Genomic DNA, 21,038 nt, shown 5'->3' on the forward strand with positions numbered 1-21,038 from the left:
AAGTTTGTCACCTCCAGGTTATGGACTACTATGAGTTTAGAGATGGAAGCCCATTAGGCTTTTGCCTTCTACAATTTCAAAAGGAAAGAAAAGAACTGGTCATCTCTCCCTCAAATCCTTCTCAAGACATTACTTCTATGTCAATATAGCACACATTGTATCCTGTTCTGTATGATGCCTAGTTATTCATAAGTCTGTTTCCTCTGAGAGTTTCTGAACCCCTGGTCTTTATGTTCATCCTAAGCCAGCACTATAATTTACATGCAGCAGAGACTCAATAAATGTCAATAAATACAAATGTCCATTTTAGAAGCTATTCCCATCTGAACTTCCTAAGCCATTTTTCTAAGTCTAACTCCTAGTTATCCCATAGTTTATGAGGGTACTTATTAATTGTGGTACCTTATGTTTTCTGTAGAGGTTGTTGTAGAGGGCTCTGAAACTTTTTCTAGTGTAGCTGCTGCGATACGCTCCACCAATGAGGTATTCGATTACCAATCCAATGTCGATCAGTGTTATTCTGTAGCCTGAGAGAAGGGCATGCTGAAACAAAACCATGCAACGTATTTTAACTTTCAGTTCCCGTTTTGCGTCTCCTTTGCCATCTGTTAGAACATAACCCAATCAACTGCAGAGGTAGACTCATACTTTTCAAGCATCTTTACAAACCGATCCATTAGGGGCGCCTGGGTGGCTCAGTTGTTGGGTGTCTGCCTTTGGCTCAGGTCATGATCCCAGGGTCCTGGGATTGAGCCCCGCATCGGGCTCCCTGCTTCTCCCTCTCCCACTCCCCCTGCTTGTGTTCCCTCTCTCACTGGGTCTCTCTCTGCCAAATAAATAAAATCTTTTAAAAAAAACAAAACACAAAAACAAACTGATCCATTAATGTGACCAACCACTGATAGAGTTTGCTTGTTTATAAGGAAAAACAAACCTAGCCTTAATGTGTTTTTAATTTCACAGGAATCAAGTGTGTGCTTATATTTGCTCATTCAACTCTCTTTTTTCTCTCTCTCATGCATAAATATACTTTGTAATAAAACACACTTAAATATAGTATAAAAGATTGTTTTTAACTGGAAATTATATAACTATTACAACAGAAGTAGAATCACTGGAGTATATCGCCAAAATGTGCCATTTTGACATATTATTTTAAATAAGTTACTTAGGAGACAGCCTGTACAAGACAGACACTCAGACCCTCCTCTGCTTCCCGAAAGCAGGAAATAACTCCCCCATGTGAAAGGTACCCTCCTTGTCCCAGGAGATAGAGACATCCTTATCACCAGAGATGGGAAATTTAGAACAGAGAAGCCTGTATAAATGACCCTTGTTACTTTTTACTAATTTACTACCCCCAGACTAAATTCTGTTTAGAATTCCTTACTAATTGAACTTTGTGGGTTTTTTTCTCCTATTAATCTGTCTCATGTAAAATTTAATTCTTAGGCTAGCTGGAAGAACCTTGGACTGAGGAAAATTTCTTCCTTCCTTCAATATACTGAATGTATGTGATCCAAAATTAACAATGGCTTAGATCTTCCATCTCTCTATTGAAATGGCTATAGCACTTTGCACTGTGTTGACTACATCATACACAAAATGAGAACATGGAAGGAAGTAGAATAGAAATAAGGAACGTGGAATGGCAGAACAAAATAAGCTATCAAAATATGAGGGTGTGCCAAAACAAAGGTTATGGTTGGCAAGAGGGCTGAGCAGATTTCCAAGTACATGGGTCTTAGTCTAAATGAAGATAACTTTGGCCACTTAAAACCCACCTTACTACCTCTTCATAACTGTTACTTCTCAACTACCATTCACCATACATTTTTTCATTAAAGTATAATTGACATACAATATCCTATTAGTTTTAGGTACGTATCATAGTGATTTAATATTTTTATACATTATGAAATGATCCCCATGATAAGTCTAGTTACCATCTGTTGCCATATAAAGTTATTACAATACTATTGACTATATTCCCTATGCTATACCTTACATCCCCATGACTTATTTATTGTCTAACTGGAAGTTTATACCTCTTAATCCCCTTCACCTATTGAGCTTATTACACTGATTCATGAATCAATGTAAATACATTCATAATTTACTTTTTTCAAGGAACACCAAAACTAATGCTCTTTGTTGCTACTAGTTAAAAGCACAGGGGTGCCTGAGTGGCTCAGTCGTTAAGCGTCTGCTTTCCACTCAGGTCATGATCCCAGGGTCCTGGGGTCGAGCCCCACATTGGGCTCCCTGCTCTGAGGGAAGCCTGCTTCTCCCTCTCCCACTCCCCCTGCTTGTGTTCCCTCTCTTGTTGTCTCTCTCTGTCAAATAAATAAATAAAATCTTTATAAAAATAAAAATAAATAAATGAAAGCATATTTAACCTATTCTATTCCTTTTTCTTCAGTTTACTGTAAAGGAATCAAAGTTCAAGGAAATAATAAGGAAAATCATCTTGATCTGGCATCAATCATGCAAACTAAATTTACATCAGCATGGACACTTTTGCTTACTTCTAATTTGCCAACTAAATGTCTTCCTCTGCGGTCCTTTTATTCTGGCTCTCCCACCAAGTCAACGTAGCCAGAAAGCCCACACTCTCTCCATCAAGATACCAGACTTCCGAGAAATGAGGAAGTACTTTTAAAGTGTGCCATGGATGGAGTTTAATCATGGGAACAAAAAAAGTCTCTCCTAGTTTTCTGCAGATGTGAATAAAAGTTCTTGGTGACTAAAAGAGAAGGAATTAAAGCATAAGAGACTGTTAAAGGTTTGGTAACTAATAGAAGATGATTTTATTTTAAGTCTGATTTAACTCAAAGTTCAGTGAAAACACCATGAGCAAAATATAAGCAAGGTTATAGAGTAGTGGGATTCATTCTGGCTCCCTACAACAATGCTTAGACTCACAAAAGAAGGTAGGGCCCCCAAGCCATCATTCATAATCAAAACAATAACAAAACAATGAAAATCATATATCAGTCCTCCAATAAACATGACAAGACAAGGAAATTTCTTTATTTTCAGCAACTATTATCATTGTTGGAAATACTGTTGTATCATGTTGAGGTAAAGTTCTGAAAGTTTTATATGTCTCCGATTCATATTTTATAAGAGAAAATAATCATTAGTTAATGCCACTTACTTGGTGGATCAAATCTTTAAAAATATAAAATAAATTACAAGGAAACAAACTTAAAGAGTATGGTTTGGTGATGAAATTGCTCAGAGCCCCAGGCAAAGAGGGTAGGTAACTCACTAGAAAATCCAAATCTACATTTTATGAAGCAAAATCAGGCAATGCCTCAATCACAAAGCTAAGACAATACACAAAGAAATTTGTACACATTCATAATTATGTTACCTGTTTTACATCTCGGACAAGATGATGCAAGAGCATATTAGTGGGTCCTTGTTTCTGTAATGAAGAAAAGAAAAATTTATTCCTTTTAATTACCATATACTAGGGGAAAAATATTTTATTTCAGAATGCACAAATAACCCAGAATACTGAAAATTTTCTTCAACATCTTTAGTAATGAAGCTTACCCCAATTAATTGTAAGTTATTTCCTAAGAGAAGATATAATTAGATTGAAATATTTTTCAAAGATGTAAAAAAAAAAAGATATATATGTGTAGGTAGTAAAAATATAATTAACCTTATTTTTTTCAAGAGACAAAAATAAATTTTAAGTAATTTGTAACTATCCTTTATCATATATAAACTACACCATTACAAACCCCATCACATAATTACATTCCATCAACAATTACTTATTGAACACTCCTATGTTCAATCCAGCTCTTGAGGGAGTCAGTTAAGAATGTAAGTACTTTCTTCATAGTTTTTACAGTCTAATTGAAGAGAGGGGGGATTTACCTGAAAAACTAATCATGAAGATGTATGCTCGAAAAGAGTTGCCAAAAATTTGTACCATAGGAATAGATCACTGTAAACTGGAGTATTCAAAAAGACAGGGCTTAAAGAGGGCTTTCAAGAAAAGGTAAGATTCAAAGGACAAGGAACAACATTTCAAGAAGGGTGCTTGGCTTGAGCAAATGGTGTTTTTACAGTGAGTAAGCTGGTCTAGTTTCAATAAAGGGTTTGCATACAAAAGCAGAATTTTAACAGTAGCTGTAGGTCGAGATGCTTCCAACAATTCAATAAAAGCAATTTGTTCTTGCTTTAATTATGGTCTTACTGTTGTGTTTTCTTAACTTAGTTTATGTTTCTATTCTGTGTAATTAATTAAAATAAGAAACACAGAAATGACCATAGGATAAAATGGATTTGGTAAGAATGTTTGTCCTCTGGTTGAGAAATCTGTCTCTCTCTAAGCTATCTTTGTACTTCGATATTCAAGGAGACTTGAACGTTCAATATTTAGCTTAAGCTAAATCTTAAGCTAATTGATAAATGAATCTTAAGGGAGGCGATTGATGGAATATTCCAATACTCACTGTGTTATAGAGCTCCTCCAGTCGGGGGATGGTAAGAAAGCGATGGAGGTTCACTCCATATTCTATTAAGAGCTTTACAAAATCCACTCGATCCATTACTAAAGCATCTAACATTGCTTGTTCCAGCGCACCAGCCTTCAGAAGGTAGAAATAAATGAGAGAGAGAGAGACAATTAAGAAAGAAGTTTTTTAAAAAGTAGAAATAACTGAAGAATTATAAAGATCTGAACTCGAGCGCCTGGGTGGCTCAGTTGGTTAAGCGACTGCCTTCGGCTCAGGTCATGATCCTGGAGTCCCGGGATCGAGTCCCGCATCGGGCTCCCTGCTCGGCGGGGAGTCTGCTTCTCCCTCTGACCCTCCCCCCTCTCATGCTCTCTGTCTCTCATTCTCTCTCTCACAAATAAAATATATATATATATATATATATATATATATATATATATATATATATATATATAAAGATCTGAACTCAAAACAATGCAGATATAACAATCATAAAATACAGTCTTACTAAGAAATGTTCAGGACCTGATTGAAGAAATGACAAAAAGTGAACTTGAAGGCATAAAAGACACTTAAAGTAAATCCGTTCTTGTACCAGAAGACTGACAATTGTAAAGATCTCACTGCTTCCCAAATTAATGTATAGGTTTAATGCAGTTCTAATAAAAATTCAAGGTTTCTTTTTTGTTGTTGTTGCTATTTTAACTTGCCATGTTTTCATTTAAACTATACCCAGTTTCTGAATATATACGGGAAATTAAACACACTCATTTACTTTTACTCTGACCTGAAGTTTTAGTAAAATTATAGTAAAAAGACTTTTTTTTTAAAGAAATGAATCCACAAGAACAGGGGGTCCAGGAGTGTCACATTTTGGAAGCTGGAAAGCAGATGGGCAAGTGGTAATTGACTTAGCAGTCCCCAGAAACCCAGAAGGTAAAAGTCCCCAGAAACTGAAACTAGAAAAAAGCCAAGAACCAAACAAATCTATGCCACAGAATTCTGGCGGCTCCAGGATGAAATAAATGTACATATACTGAATCCCTAATGTCGAGATCTTCCCCGTCATCTTCCCCCATTTGACTTCCATTAACACTGGCAGCAAAGTTTTTCCTTATCCAGGGGGGGATTGGAGGATTCTTTTCTGTAAAGGGACTAAGAGTAAAGGCAGGAATAATGCTGTCATCTCAGGTCCCCCCAACAAGTGGAAGCCAGATCACTCCTCTGTCCAAACAGAGCAGTGACCTGGCTTCACCTACAGGCTCAATTTATTTTTGTCTCTTGAAAAAATAAGGTTAATTAAATTTTTACTACCTACACATATATATCTTTTTTTTTTTACATCTTTGAAAAATATTTCAATCTAATTATATCTTCTCTTAGGAAATAACTTACAATTAATTGGGGTAAGCTTCATTACTAAGCAAGTTAAGATTTGTCTTAACTGAAAAATCTACAGTTAAGCTTCACCTACAGGCTCAGAATTTCTAAAGAGCTTTCTCTCCTCCACACTTAAATAAAAAGTCCAGAACAAGCACACCACAAAACATCAATCAGTAAGAATCAGACAATGCAGGAAGAAGAAAAATTCAAAAGAACTATCATTACTATCCTCAGTTGCTTAAAAAAAAAAAAAAAAGAAAAGAAAAAAGACAACAAATTTGCTCATAGAAACTAATAGTATGCTACCAGAAACAAAAAGCTCCATGTAAGGCATGAAAATTAAAGTTGAAGAAATCAACAAAGGAAAAATATGGAAGATAAAAGGAAAAAGATAAGATTAGAGGAGCAGTCCTTAGGTCCAACATTTAAATGCTATGAATTCCAGAAAGAGAACAGAGAAAACAGGAAGGAAATTCCCCAGCATGGAAACCCATGATTGCTAAGTTGAAAGCATGTGCCCAGCATAATGGATATAAAGACTCACAATAGCACACAGCATTGTGAAATCTCAAAACACTAGAAAGAGATTTGTTTGAACTCCCAGAGAGGAAAAAAAAAAAAAATGGTCCCAAACAAAGGATCAGAAAACAGAAACATTTTTACTTCTCAATAGCAATGTTGAATGCTAGCTAGCACCTAAGCATTCAAAATTCTTCAGGAAAATTAGTCCTGATCTTTAATTAAAATATATCCAAACATATATGTTCTCAAAATGTTTATCTTCCATGCTCCCTTTCTCAGAAAGTTACTGAAGGATGCACCTCCTTAAAATAAAGGAGTAAACCAGGGAAGAAGATGACACGGGATACAGAAAACAGGTGCTCTAACATAGGAGAGAGGCAAAGGGAATATCCAATATGATGAAGGTAGATCCCAGCATGACAGCCCGGAACCTGGAGCAGCAGGTAACCAGTCCAGATTGTAGCAGGGAGGACAGGACCACAGACAGAAATGTTGAGAAGTCTCTAAATGAATGAATCAGAAAATAACAATATGACTTGTTATTTAAAACTATGGAGATTTATAAATGTCAATACAATCAAAAAATGTTAAAAACACTTGACTCTTGTGATCAGCAGGGCAGAGAACTACTGTTGTTTTAGTAGCCTTTTAGTACCATTAGATGTTTTAACTAACATGCATGTATTAGTTTGACTCAAAAATAATATACCTTTGGTAGGGTCACAACTGCAATTTTTAAAAATGAAATGTTAATAGTGATTATCATTAGCACTATAGATAACTTTCTTCTTTCTGCTTTTCTCTGTTTTCACTTATTTCTATTGTGAGTACATATTACACTTTAATGCAAAAATAAGAAAAGCTTCAAGTTTCAAAAAACAATATAAAAATCCAGCCATATTAAAAAAAATAATAAAATATCCTTCCATTCTGTCTTTCTCCCAACTTCATTTGCCAGTTTCAGTTAGGCTGCAGAGCCTGAGGGAAAAAAAATGATTTTAGGGAGGCAAAGTTGAAGAGAGAAATGTCTCAGGTATCCCTGGGCACCCAGCTACAGAGAAGCTACCTCCACACCCCTCCCAAACCAATCTATCTCTCCTCCGATTTTTTTTCTTTGGATCCCCCCCTAACAAAGCCAACACACGAAATATTTTTCCCCAAATAACTTCATTTTCACTATACCTTCCAATGCTGTCCATAAATTAGGATGTGTTTCTTGGCAATGTCCATTCTGTCCCAAGCCATTGCCAGATTTAATTGTTCTGACGCTGTTAAGTTTGTGCCTAGGTTAAAAGAAGGGAGTAATCATATATCTTATTTAAAATATCAACATAGGGTGCCTGGGTGGCTCAGTTGGTTAAGCGACTGCCTTTGGCTCAGGTCGTGATCCTGGAGTCCCTGGATCGAGTCCCGCATCGGGCTCCCTGCTCGGCGGGGAGTCTGCTTCTCCCTCTGACCCTCCCCCCTCTCATGTGCTCTCTCTCTCCTCTCATCCTCTCTCTCAAATAAATAAATAAAATCTTTAAAAAAATAAAAATTAAAATAAAATAAAATATCAACATAAAAAAAATAGTTCCATAGAACGTGAAAAGAGGAAATGTGGAAGAGATGTAACCCTCTTCAGACACTCACCCTTGAGCAGAGCTGTTAGGATTGCTAAATCAAGGTCTTGCGACTCCTCGGAATCAGCATCAAATATGGTAATCTATGACAGTTGAAAAATAGGAAACCATACATTTTGGGAACTAGTAAAGAAATGTTTTCAAAAAGTCCCCACAAAATGCACTCTAGAGCTAATGAGTTGAACAAAACATTAATGTACAAAAAACCACAGAGAGTTAATCTTATTGATTAGTTACTCTCCCTTTTTACTTATAGGAAACTTTTTAAATAGGGTAATGGAGAACTGTGAACACTCAGGGGAAAAAAAAGAAAACCCTCAAGAAATCTATGTATCTTATAGGAAACACATGATAAAACATTACTACACTGAATTTACCATGCATACACTAGAATGAAAAGAAACTCAGTGTCAATTCCTAAGGAAAAAGAAAAAAAAAATCATTCCTTTTGAAGAGATACCATAGGACACCATTCTGCTCACCTCACCTTAGAGACTAAGATTTTTGCTTTTTTAATGAGAGGTGAGCCCTCAAGGATTCATCATAAAATAAGTGAGGCAATTACAATGCACCCAATGAACAAGTAGAAAGGGCAGGACATGCCTCCTGCCATGAGACTAATTTTTGTAAGACAAATAAGGATTTTTATTTATGATTGTAAAAGTGCCTGGGGGCTCGATCAGTTGAGCACCCAACTCTTGGTTTTGGCTCAGGTCATGATCTCAGGGTCTAAGATCGAGCCCTGTGTGGGGCTCCACACTCAGTATGGAATCTGCTTATGATTCTCTCTCCCTCTGCCCCTCCCCACTCCTCAAACAAATAAATAAAAAGAAAAAAAAAGGTTGCCTGCTATTAATGAATGTATCTCAGTCTTTCTAAGTGAAAATATGTTTTATATAGTACAGGGAACTATTCAACAAAAAGAGCCATGTCTGGCAAGCCCAGATAGACCACTAACTAGCCAGTCTGAGGGAAACATCTTTAGATGTGGATTTCTCATCCACAAGGTGAGAGGAACCCACTGAATAATCTCTAAGGTCCCATAAAGGTAAAAAAAACTATGCTTCCGCAATTCAGGTATTGGTTCCCTCCAACTAACTGCCCCTCTATGTGCATGAATAAAATCAATTCTCAATTATGCAGGAGCTGAGGACCTACCTCCTAAGATGTGCAAAGCCTTCGGCACCTACTCTAGTCTCCTTTTGGTCATTACACCCTTCATTACTCTCTTTGATGATGGGAAGACACAAATATAAGGGTGATCTCTTTAAGATGTCCGTTTCTTATTGATTTCTGCAGGACGTATCAAATGTAGTAGACCAGGTACAGGATTTCAACTCTGTGCCCATGTGTCTATTTTACTGTTCTGTAACTGCATGACTCTGGGAAAATCACTTAAATTCTCTAGGTTCCAGCTTTGGCATCTCTGAAACTGGAACAAACAATCACTGCCATATTGAACTCACTCATGGGGCCACTTCAAGGTAAGAAAAAAAATACATTTGAAAACATGTTGTTAATTGTAGACATGGTTGTTATTTTTGTTGTTATTGGGTCAACTGAAACTAAGTGTTTATCACTATGTTTAGCCATGCTTTGTCCAGCCTAAACTGGTTCAATTGTTTATTTTTGTGGGTTTTTTTGTTGTTTTCGTTGTTTTTTTGAGGCCAGGTGCTTAAGTATTACCAAAATCTTGAATGATTTGGTCTAGCCTCTGAAATCTGGAAAAATCACTATGAATCATGACATATTTGCGTATTTACTAGAATTGTTGGCTTCATCTCATCCAAGTCATTGATAAAAATTTTGATCAGGTCGCCTGGGTGGCTCAGTCGGTTGAGCGACTGCCTTCGGCTCAGGTCATGATCCTGGAGTCCCGGGATCGAGTCCCGCATCGGGCTCCCTGCTCAGCAGGGAGTCTGCTTCTCCCTCTGACCCTCCTCCCTCTCATGCTCTCTGTCTCTCATTCTCTCTCTCTCTCAAATAAATAAATAAAATCTTTAAAAAAAAAAGATGAGGGGCGCCTGGGTGGCTCAGTCGGTTGGGCGACTGCCTTTGGCTCAGGTCGTGATCCTGGAGTCCCGGGATCGAGTCCCGCATCGGGCTCCCTGCTCAGCAGGGCGTCTGCTTCTCCCTCTGACCCTCCTCCCTCTCATGCTCTCTGTCTCTCATTCTCTCTCTGGCAAATAAATAAAATCTTAAAAAAAAAAATTTGATCAAAGCACCCTAAAACGCTAAAATCTTTTCCAGAATCTATGTTATGCTCACAACCCAGAGTTTGTGGCCTCCATTTTCTGTCCCAGAGTATATTCTTATACTCCCCATTGTTCAGTGCATCCCCAAAGATCTCTTGTGGGATGTACTCAGATGTTATGATGCAGTCACCTAAGCCAGCAGACTAGACTATTGGAACTAGACATGGAACTATTCTTTTACCCTCTGAAAATATTTATGTGTGATCTTCACTAAATGTGGTCACTTTTCTGTAATGCTGCCATTCTAGGGTTTTTGTCTGTTTTCCTAACTTCAGTCTAAAATTTGAAGCATTGTGGGGAGGTGGGCAGGGGAGGGAATAAAAAGCCAAGTTTACTCAACTAAGGGTCAAGTTCTACAGTTATATAACAGTCAAATTAAAATTAAAAACTCCTTATTTGGGGGGTGCCTGGCTGGCTCAACTGAAGAGTGTGTGACTCTTGATCGCGGGGTCATGAGTTCAAGCCCCACATTGGTATAGAGATTACTTTAAAAAATAAAATCTTTTTTTAAAAAACTCATTTTTAAAAGTTGTGGAAATAAATATTACAATTGATGCAAATTATCAGTTTTAAAGTCATCTGAGTTATCAACTCATCATACTCACAGAATCCCTGTGTACCATACACTCCATTAGAATCTGAAAAAGGTGCTTGGACTGTTTAAGACTAAAGTTGAAAGTGTTCTGAATCATGCAGATGATCTCCTCCTTCACCTGAGGACGTAGGGCCCTGAGAGAGAGAGAAATGGTCATGACTTGGCACAATGCAGAGGAGGGAACAAGCCAGCAACTTCAGGGCAAGAGCACCTGTGGGTCCCATCTGACTGAGAAGGTTTCCATGGACAGTTCTGCTCTGAGAGCAAGTGGGCAGGAAGCAAAGGGAAGCAAGGTACCAGGTGAGGCCGAATCTGAAAGCGAGCACAGGTGGATCTGCCATGATCCTGGAAAGAATGCACTCTGGGGCAAGGTTCCCGAGCTGACAGATTTCCAATACATGTTTCCTTAAGTAAATCGGTGGGGTCAATATTTTAGTTCATAGGCATTATATTTACTTACACAGGAGAAAGACCACACTTTTGAAATTGGAAAAATCACACTAGTTATAGGGCTAGCGAGAGAAAAGCGACCGTTTTATTTAAAAGGCTAAAGAATTAAAACCTTAGGGTGCCTAAGTGGCTCAGTCAGTTAAGCATCTGTCTTAGGCTAAGGTCATGATCCCAAGGTCCCAGGATCAAGTCCCACATCAGGCTCCCTGCTCAGTGGGGAGTCTGCTTCTCCCTCACTCCTGCTTGTGCTCTCTCTCTCCCCCTTTCTCTCTCAAATAAATAAATAAAATCTTTTTTTTTTTTAATAAACACAACATATATTAATGCCAGTATGCTGGTTTCCCCAATTCCTGCTATTTTTACTAATGGCAAATGAATCTGAAGGTGATCTGGGGCCAGCACTGGTCTCCTCACTCACTGCAGGGTTTTTTCAGCTTTACAGACCAACTGCAGGAGCATCTCCTCCCTCACTACCCCATGGAAGTGCTCCCCCGCCTACCCCCAGCAGCTCAGACAGGGTTCAAGAGCCCCTGAGAGAGGCAGGCCATTCTTCGGCGAAAGAAACAGCAACTTGCATCAGCGGAGGGCATTTGGACATTAATCAATACATATAAAAATCACTGAAAAATTAATTCCAGTCTCAATCTCTGTCCCCCAAGGATATGTGGCCCACCCAAAAGCAGAGCTTAAGGAACTAAAATGGAGGAATAAATCGTTACCGTGGTTTCAGAAATGAGGAGTCAGCAACTCACCCTTCATCTGCTATGTGTTTGTGGGTGAAGGCCAGGAGGTCGGCGGCCCTGCCCGTACCATCACAAACCACCACCGGATCTTCGTCCCTCACTGTCTCCCACACAGCGAGGATGACATTGGGACCTCCTTCTACCACCAGCCCCACCACGGGCACACCTTGTCTTGAACCTATTTCAGAGGACAAACAATACCAAAGTGTTACAAAGATGCTGGCCAATCATCCATTTTGCTTTCCTGGGCACAAGTCTTTCAATCACCCCAGATACCGGTGACCTGAGTTCACCCTTCTTCCTTCCTTGCCTCACTCAGGCTTCCCTAGTTCAAGACCGAGTCAGAAGCTTGCACTCTCAATAAAGTCGCAGAAATATGGTGAGAGCATCTTCAAGCTTTCCCCCATTAAAAAGGTAGCTAAAGGTTTTCAGTAGTTAAAAAAAAATTTTTTTTAAGTAGTCTTCAAGAAATTTCTACTTTTTTGGGGTGCCTGGGTGGCTCAGTTGGTTAAGCGACTGCCTTCGGCTCAGGTCATGATCCTGGAGTCCTGGGATCGAGTCCCACATTGGGCTCCCTGCTCGGCAGGGAGTCTGCTTCTCCCTCTGACCCTCCCCCGTCTCATGCTCTATCTCATTCTCTCTCTCAAATAAATAAATAAAAATCTTTAATAAAAAAAAATTTCTACTTTTCATCGTGGAAAACTTCAAACATATCTTGGGGGGGGGAACTAGAATGATATAATGGATCCCAACGTATCTATCACTCACCTCCAAAAATGATCTACATTTTGCCAATTTAATCAACTTCTAATGATGATTATTTCTAAGAACAAGATGGGAGGGTAACTCTCACAGACTTTTATATTTCAACATATTCCATTTTTCACTATTTAAATTTCTTTTTTTTTTTTTTAAAGATTTTATTTATTTATTTGACAGAGAGAGAAATAGCGAGAGCAGAAACACAAGCAGGGGGAGTGGGAGAGGGAGAAGCAGGCCTCCCGCCAAGCAGGGAGCCCGATGTGGGACTCGATCCCAGCACCCTGGGATCATGACCTGAGCCGAAGGCAGACGCTTAACGACTGAGCCACCCAGGCGCCCGCACTATTTAAATTTCTTATCACAAGTATACATTATTTTATTAAAGTAAGGAAGACAAAAAAAAAAAGGAAAGACCACAGTCATTCTTCTTGAAAAGATATTAAGTGGAAAAAAAGTTACAGAATGATACATATAGTAAGATCCTTTTTATATTTTTAAAACCACATACATGAGTATATATTTCATATATGTTTGCATTATTTATATTTATGTATATGTAAATATATTTATTATATATACATATCCATATATCCATTTGTTTATATATATATATAATATATATATACACACACAGAAAACTCTGGGAGGGTACACATCAAACTATTAATAATGGAGAAGGGAGGGAAGGATTTGGGGAAACGCTGAAAAGGGACCTTGTTTATTCAGTAGACTTATATTTTTTAAGATTTTTTTTTTTAGTTTTTATTAGAGAGAGAGAGTACAAGCAGGGGGAGCAGCAGGTAGAGGGAGAGAGAGAAGCAGGCTCCCCATTCAGCAGGGAGCCTGACGTGGGGCTCGATCCCAGGACCCTGCTGCTTAACCAACTGAGACACCCAGGTGCCCCTATTCTGTAGACTTGATTAAACTTTTACACAACAAACATATTAATATATTTAAATCAATATTTTTCAAAAGCAGAAAAATCAGCAGGCAATACCACACTCACACCTGGGCATCAGAGGACATTATCCTGGGCCCCAAGTCTAACAGTCCTCATCTGGCCGGGCCCCTCCCCTCACAGTGAAGAGTCTACAGGACCAATGTTTGAGGGAAGCCTGTAGCTTCTCCCCTACTTACTAGAATGCCACAGACCCCAAAATTCTTGCTTCCAGGGGCTGCCTGAGCCTCTGCCCCAGATATGTGCTCCCTCAGGACATACTTGCCAATGACTCTGGGGTAGAGCTCTACAGGACAGGTGGGTAGAGCTTGGACATACAGGCTGGGGTGTGCAGGTGAGCACGTGTGTGTGAAGGCCCTGGCACAGAGGAATGGGGCCAAGAGCAGAAAGAGAAGCAGAGAGCAGGCTATGTGTAGGCCAGGGCAACAATCCTGGCTCTAGCTCAATACTCCCAAATTTCCAAGACGGGCTGAACTCAAACCTGGCCTTCCAGCTATATGTACAAATGTAAAAGGATAAAATATTATGTAGTTTGTTAGCTTGATTTAAAGCTTTTAAATATTCAGACATATAATATGTGGGCTTTCCTGTGTGCCCTTGTCCTGGACTCCACAAATGTTTGGTGGGGTGGGAGGTAGGCGGCGGGGGGATGCGGGGGGCACCTGTTAGCAGGTATCCAAACACATAATTCAGTCTGTTTAACTGCTTTGACATTCTACTTCTTTTCCTCTTCCATGGACTTCCACCTCATTATTTTCTCCCTGTCACTAAAAAGTGAATCTAAGATATATCGATTGATAGTCATGGGATTCCTCTAATAATATTAGCTAAGTGACATGAAGAAAATGATATATTAACTCATAAAAGTAATAGAAGAAAAATCAGATAAATATTCCATTAATCATAAAATACTGACATGGATGGAAAAAACTTTTTAAGAGAATCTCTTATACCTTATATAATGAAATACTATGCAGCCATTAAAAATATGTTAAACTGAGGAGAAGGAAAGATGGCAGAGGAGTAGGGGACCCCATTTCAACTGGTCCCCGGAATTGAGCTGGATATCTACCAGACCACTCTGAGCACCCACGAAACCAGCCTGAGATGTAAGAAGATCTGGATCTCTACAAACAGAATATCACAGGCGGTTGGTTTTTAGGTACGAAGTGGGGAGCCATGATTCCGCGGGCAGATATCAGAGGATAAATGGCAGCGGGAGGGTGCCTGGCCGTGGGGATCCTACACTGCCGGTGAGTGACAGCCTCGCGTGCTGTGGATGGGGCACAGACTCGCAGACCAGTAGTGGAGGGGAAAGGACTTTAGGGCAGCCGCTGGGGCAGAATCCTGGAGTGGCGGGGTCGCAAGCACGAACTGGGAGCGGCTGGCGGTTTTAGAAGCACAAAGGGCAGAGATGTGCCCTGACCTGAAGGCAGGACTGGGAGCGCTGCAGAGGGGCGCACAACCCAGGACGCTGCGGTTTATAGCAGCACGGACAGAAACGGAAACAGTGTGGCCTGGAGAGCTCACTGAAGAACAGACTGTGGTCTCTCTGCTCTGAGGCAGAGGGTTGGAAACGGTCTCTTCTGCTCTGACTCGTGGAAGAAACGCGGAAAGCCGCCAGGGAAAGCCGCCAGAGAACAAAAGCCCCCAAAACTGATTCCCACTGAGCCCATCCCCCGCCACAGGGGTGCAGGGCAACTCCACCAAACAGGGTTGCCTGAGTAACAGCGCAGCAGGCCCCTCCCCCAGAAGACAGCCTGGGGAAACAAGAGGCCAGCAACCCTGAGGTCCCAAGAAAACAGGTGCATCTTGCTTGGGTTCTGGTCAATAATTTGGACTCTATACATTCCCTCAAACACCCCTCAACAGAATGACTAGGAGGAGGAACCTCCAAAATAGAAAAGACTCAGAGATCATGACTTATGCTGCAGATTTACAAATGGATGCAGATATAACCAAGATGTCGGAGATGGAATTCAGGCTAGCAATTGTGCAGACAGTGGCTAGAATGGAGAAATCAATTAATGGCAACATAGAATCTCTAAAGGCAGAAATGAAAGCTGAATTGGCAGAACTTAAAAATGCTATCAATGAGATCCAATCCAATCTAGATAATCTAACAGCTAGGGTAACTGAGGCAGAAGAATGAATAAGCGACCTGGAAGACAATATAATAGATAAAAAGGGAAAAGAGGAGACCAGGGAAAAACAATTCAGAATCCATGAAAATAGAATCAGAGAAATAAGTGACATCATGAAGCGTTCCAGTGTCAGAATAATTGGAATCCCGGAGGGAGTGGAGAGAGAGAGAGGACTAGAAGATGTATTTGAGCAAATCGTAGCTGAGAACTTCCCTAATCTGGGGAATGAAACAAACATTTGCCTCCTAGAGGCAGAGAGGACACCTCCCAAGATCAAGGAAAACAGGCCAACACCCCGGCATGTAATAGTAAAACCTGCAAACCTTAGAACCAAGGAAACCATCTTAAAGGCAGTTAGGGGGAAGAGATTCCTTACGTACAGAGGGAGGAACATCAGAATAACGTCAGACCTATCCACAGAGACCTGGCAAGCCAGAAAGGCCTGACAAGACATATTCAGGGTACTAAATGAGAAGAACATGCAGCCAAGAATACTTCATCCGGCAAGGCTTTCTTTTAGAATGGATGGAGAGATGCAGAGCTTCCACGACCGGCAGAACCTGAAAGAATATGTGACCACTAAGCCGGCCCTGCAAGAAATATTAAGGAGGGTTCTATAAAAGGAGAAAGACCCCAAGAGTGATAGACAACAGAAATTTACAGGGACAATCTATAAAAACAACGTCTTCACAGGCAACATGATGACAATTAACTCATATCTTTCAATAATCACTCTCAACGTGAATGGCCTAAATGTTCCCATAAAATGGCACAGGGTTGCAGACTGGATAAAAAGACAGGACCCATCCATATGCTGCCTACAAGAGACTGATTTTGAACCTAAAGATACATCCAGACTGAAAGTGAAGGGATGGAGATCCATCTTCCATGCCAGCGGACCTCAAAAGAAAGCTGGGGTAGCAATTCTTATATCAGACAAATTAGATTTTAAACTAAAGTCTGTAATTAGAGACACAGAAGGACACTATATCATTCTTAAAGGGTCTATCCAACAAGAAGATCTAACAATTATAAATATCTATGCTCCCAACATGGGAGCAGCCATCTACATAAGCCAACTGTTAACCAAAATAAAGAGTCATATTGATAACAATATGTTAATTGTAGGAGACCTCAATACTCCACTCTCAGCAATGGACAGATCATCTAAGCAGAAAATCAACAAGGAAACAAGAGCTTTGAATGATACACTGGACCAGATGGACCTCATAGATATTTACAGAACATTCCACTCTGAAACAACAGAATACTCATTCTTCTCAAGCACACATGGAACTTTCTCCAGAATAGACCATATACTGGGTCACAAATCAGGTCTCAACCGATACCAAAAGATTGAGATTATTCCCTGCATATTCTCAGACCACAGTGCTTTAAAACTGGAACTCAATCATAAGAAAAAATTTGGCAGAAATTCAAACACTTGGAAGCTAAAGACCACTCTGCTCAAGAATGTTTGGGTCAACCAGGAAATCAAAGAAGAACTTAAACAATTCATGGAAATCAATGAGAACGAAAACACATTGGTCCAAAACCTATGGGATACTGCAAAGGCAGTCCTAAGGGGGAAATACATAGCCATCCAAGCCTCACTCAAAAAAATAGAAAAATCCCAAATTCACCAACTAACTCTACACCTTAAAGAACTAGAGAAAAAGCAACAAATGATGCCTAAGCCATGCATTAGAAGAGAAATAATTAAAATTAGAGCAGAAATCAATGAATTAGAAACCAGAAACACAGTAGATCAGATCAAAGAAACTAGAAGTTGGTTCTTTGAAAGAATTAATAAGATCGATAAACCACTGGCCAGACTTATCCAAAAGAAAAGAGAAAGGACCCAAATTAATAAAATTATGAATGAAAGGGAGAGATCATGACTAACACCAAGGAAATAGAAACAATTTTTAGAAATTATTATCAACAACAATATGCCAATAAACTGAGCAATCTGGATGAAATGGAGGCCTTCCTGGAAACCTATAAGCTGTCAAGACTGAATCAGGAAGAAATTGACAACCTGAATAGGCCAATAACCAGTAACGAGATTGAAGAAGTGATCAAAAGCCTCTCAAAAAACGAGAGACCAGGGCCTGATGGATTCCCTGGGGAATTCTACCAAGCATTCAAAGAAGAAATAATACCTATTTGGCTGAAGCTGTTTCAAAAACAGGAACAGAAGGAAAACTTCCAAACTCATTCTATGAGGCCAGCATTACCTTAATCCCCAAACCAGGCAAAGACCCCATCAAAAAGGAGAATTTCAGACTGGTATCCCTGGTGAATATGGATTCCAAAATCCTCAACAAAATCCTAGCTAATAGGATCCAACAATACATTAAAAGGATCATCCACCACAACCAAGTAGGATTTATTCCCAGGATGCAAGGGTGGTTCAACATTCGCAAATCAATCAATGTGATAGGACACATTAATAAGAGGAGGGAGAAGAACCATATGGTCCTCTCAGTTGATGCAGAAAAAGCATTCGACAAAATGCAACATCCTTTCTTGATTAAAACTCTTCAGAGTACAGGGATAGAGGGAACATTCCTCAAGTTCATAAAATCCATCTATGAAAAACCTACAGCAAATATCATCCTCAATGGGGAAAAGCTGAGAGCCTTTCCCTTAAGATCAGGAACACGTCAAGGGTGCCCACTCTTGCCACTTTTGTTCAACATAGTACTAGAAGTCCTAGCAACAGCAATCAGACAACAAAAAGAAATAAAAGGTATTCAAATTGGCAAAGAAGAAGTCAAACTCTCTCTTTTCACAGACGACATGATACTTTATGTGGAAAACCCAAAAGACTCCACCCCCAAATTACTAGAACTCATACAGCAATTCAGTAATGTGGCAGGATACAAAATCAATGCACAGAAATCAGTTGCTTTCTTATACACTAACAACACAACTGTAGGAAGAGAAATTAGAGAAATGATTCCATTTACAATAGCACCAAAAACCATTAAGATACCTTGGAATAAACCTAACCAAAGAGGTAAAGGATCTATACTCTAAGAACTACAAATCACTCATGAAAGGAATTGAGGAAGATACAAAAAGATGGAAAAATATTCCATGCTCATGCATAAGAATAAACACTGTTAAAATGTCTATGTTGCCCAGAGCAATCTATACCTTCAATGCCATCCCGATCAAAATTCCAAAGACATTTTTCGAAGTGCTGGAACAAACAATCCTAAAATTTGTATGGAATCAGAAAAGACCCCGAATCACCAAGGAAATGTTGAAAAGGAAAAACAAAGCTGGGGGCATCACGTTGCCCAATTTCAAGCTATATTACAAAGCTGTGATCACCAAGACAGCATGGTACTGGCACAAAAACAGACATATAGATCAATGGAACAGAATAGAGAACCCAGATATGGACCCTCAACTCTATGGTCAAATAATCTTTGACAGAGCAGGAAAAAACATGCAATGGAAAAAAGACAGTCTCTTCAATAAATGGTGTTGGGAAAATGGGACAGCCACATGCAGAAGAATGAAACTCGACCATTCTCTAACACCATTCACAAAGATACACTCAAAGTGGATGAAAGACCTCAATGTGAGACAGGAATCCATCAAAATCCTAGAGGAGAACATAGGCAGTAACCTCTTTGACATCACCCACAGCAACTTCTTTCAAGATACATCTCCAAAAGCTAGTGAAACAAAAGCAAAAATGAACTTTTGGGACTTCATCAAGATAAAAAGCTTCTGCACAGCAAAAGAAACAGTCAACAAAACAAAGAGGCAACCCACAGAATGGGAGAAGATATTTGCAAATGACAGTACAGATAAAGGGCTGGTATCCAAGATCTATAAAGAACTTCTCAAACTCAACACCCAAAAAACAAATAATCAAGTCAAAAAGTGGGCAGAAGATATGAAAAGACACTTCTCTGAAGAAGACATACAAATGGCTAACAGACACATGAAAAAATGTTCATCATCATTAGCCATCAGGGAAATCCAAATCAAAACCACACTGAGATACCACCTTACACCAGTTAGAATGGCAAAAATGGACAGGGAAAGAAGCAATAAATGTTGGAGAGGTTGTGGAGAAAGGGGAACCCTCTTACACTGTTGGTGGGAATGCAAGTTGGTACAGCCACTTTGGAAAACAGTGCGGAGGTTCCTCAAAAAATTAAAAATAGAGCTACCCTATGACCCAGCAATTGCACTACTGGGTATTTACCGCAAAGACACAGATGTAGTGAAAAGAAGGGCCATATGCACCCCAATGTTCATAGCAGCAATGTCCGCAATAGCCAAACTGGAAAGAGCCAAGATGCCCTTCAACAGATGCATGGATAAAGAAGATGTGGTCCATATATACAAAGGAATATTACTCAGCCATCAGAAAGGATGAATACCCAACTTTTACTTCAACATGGATGGGACTGGAGGAGATTATGCTAAGTGAAATAAGTCAAGCAGAGAAAGTCAATTATCATATGGTTTCACTTCTTTGTGGAACATAAGAAATAGCATGGAGGACATTCGGAGAAGGAAGGAAAAATGGGGGCGGGGAGAATTGGAGGGAGAGATGAACCAAGAGAGAGTATGGACTCTGAGAGACAAACAGGGTTTTAGAGGGGAAGGGGGAGGGGGATTGGTTAGCCCGGTGATGGGTATTAAGGAGAGCACGTACTGCATGGAGCACTGGGTATTACATGAAAACAATGGATCATGGATCACTACATCAAAAACTAATGATGTATGTATGGTGACTAACATAACATAATAAAATTTAAAAAATAAAAAAAAATATGTTAAACTATGCTTGCTGATGTGGAAATGCATCCTTGTTTGGTGGGGGAGAGGGAAGACTACAAAAGAAGCATGGATATTATATGAACCTAGCGTTCATTTAAAAAATGTTGCTTTGTGCGTGTGTAGAAAATTTCTGAAAGCAAATACATATATGAAAAAGTTGACAACGTTTAGTTTTTTATTGTGAGATGATGGAAAACCCTTCCTTCTACTATATGCTATCTTTGCTTTATCTGAATATGAGAGTATATAGCACTTTTATCATCACAAATGAATTAATAAGGATAAAGAGGAAATTCAATTTCTATTGG

General features: G+C 39.4%; 1 protein-coding gene across 1 annotated transcript in view; it reads right to left on the reverse strand.

The window, feature by feature from the left end:
• TRPM6 (transient receptor potential cation channel subfamily M member 6) overlaps positions 1–21,038 on the reverse strand; it is a 167,050-nt gene that overhangs the window by 75,669 nt on the left and 70,343 nt on the right. Inside the window, exons 8-14 of the mRNA XM_054509173.2 lie at positions 12,061–12,229; positions 10,869–10,992; positions 8,019–8,091; positions 7,569–7,669; positions 4,479–4,613; positions 3,380–3,433; positions 403–543 (exon numbers count right to left, since the gene is read on the reverse strand). Of these exons, the coding sequence (XP_054365148.1) occupies positions 403–543; positions 3,380–3,433; positions 4,479–4,613; positions 7,569–7,669; positions 8,019–8,091; positions 10,869–10,992; positions 12,061–12,229 (797 nt within the window). The remainder of the gene's footprint in view (positions 1–402; positions 544–3,379; positions 3,434–4,478; positions 4,614–7,568; positions 7,670–8,018; positions 8,092–10,868; positions 10,993–12,060; positions 12,230–21,038) is intronic.

The sequence above is a fragment of the Mirounga angustirostris genome, unplaced genomic scaffold, assembly GCF_029215605.1.
Source record: "Mirounga angustirostris isolate CCGP_5_RB_7025 unplaced genomic scaffold, mMirAng1.0.hap1 SCAF_15, whole genome shotgun sequence".
Lineage (NCBI taxonomy): Eukaryota > Metazoa > Chordata > Mammalia > Carnivora > Phocidae > Mirounga > Mirounga angustirostris.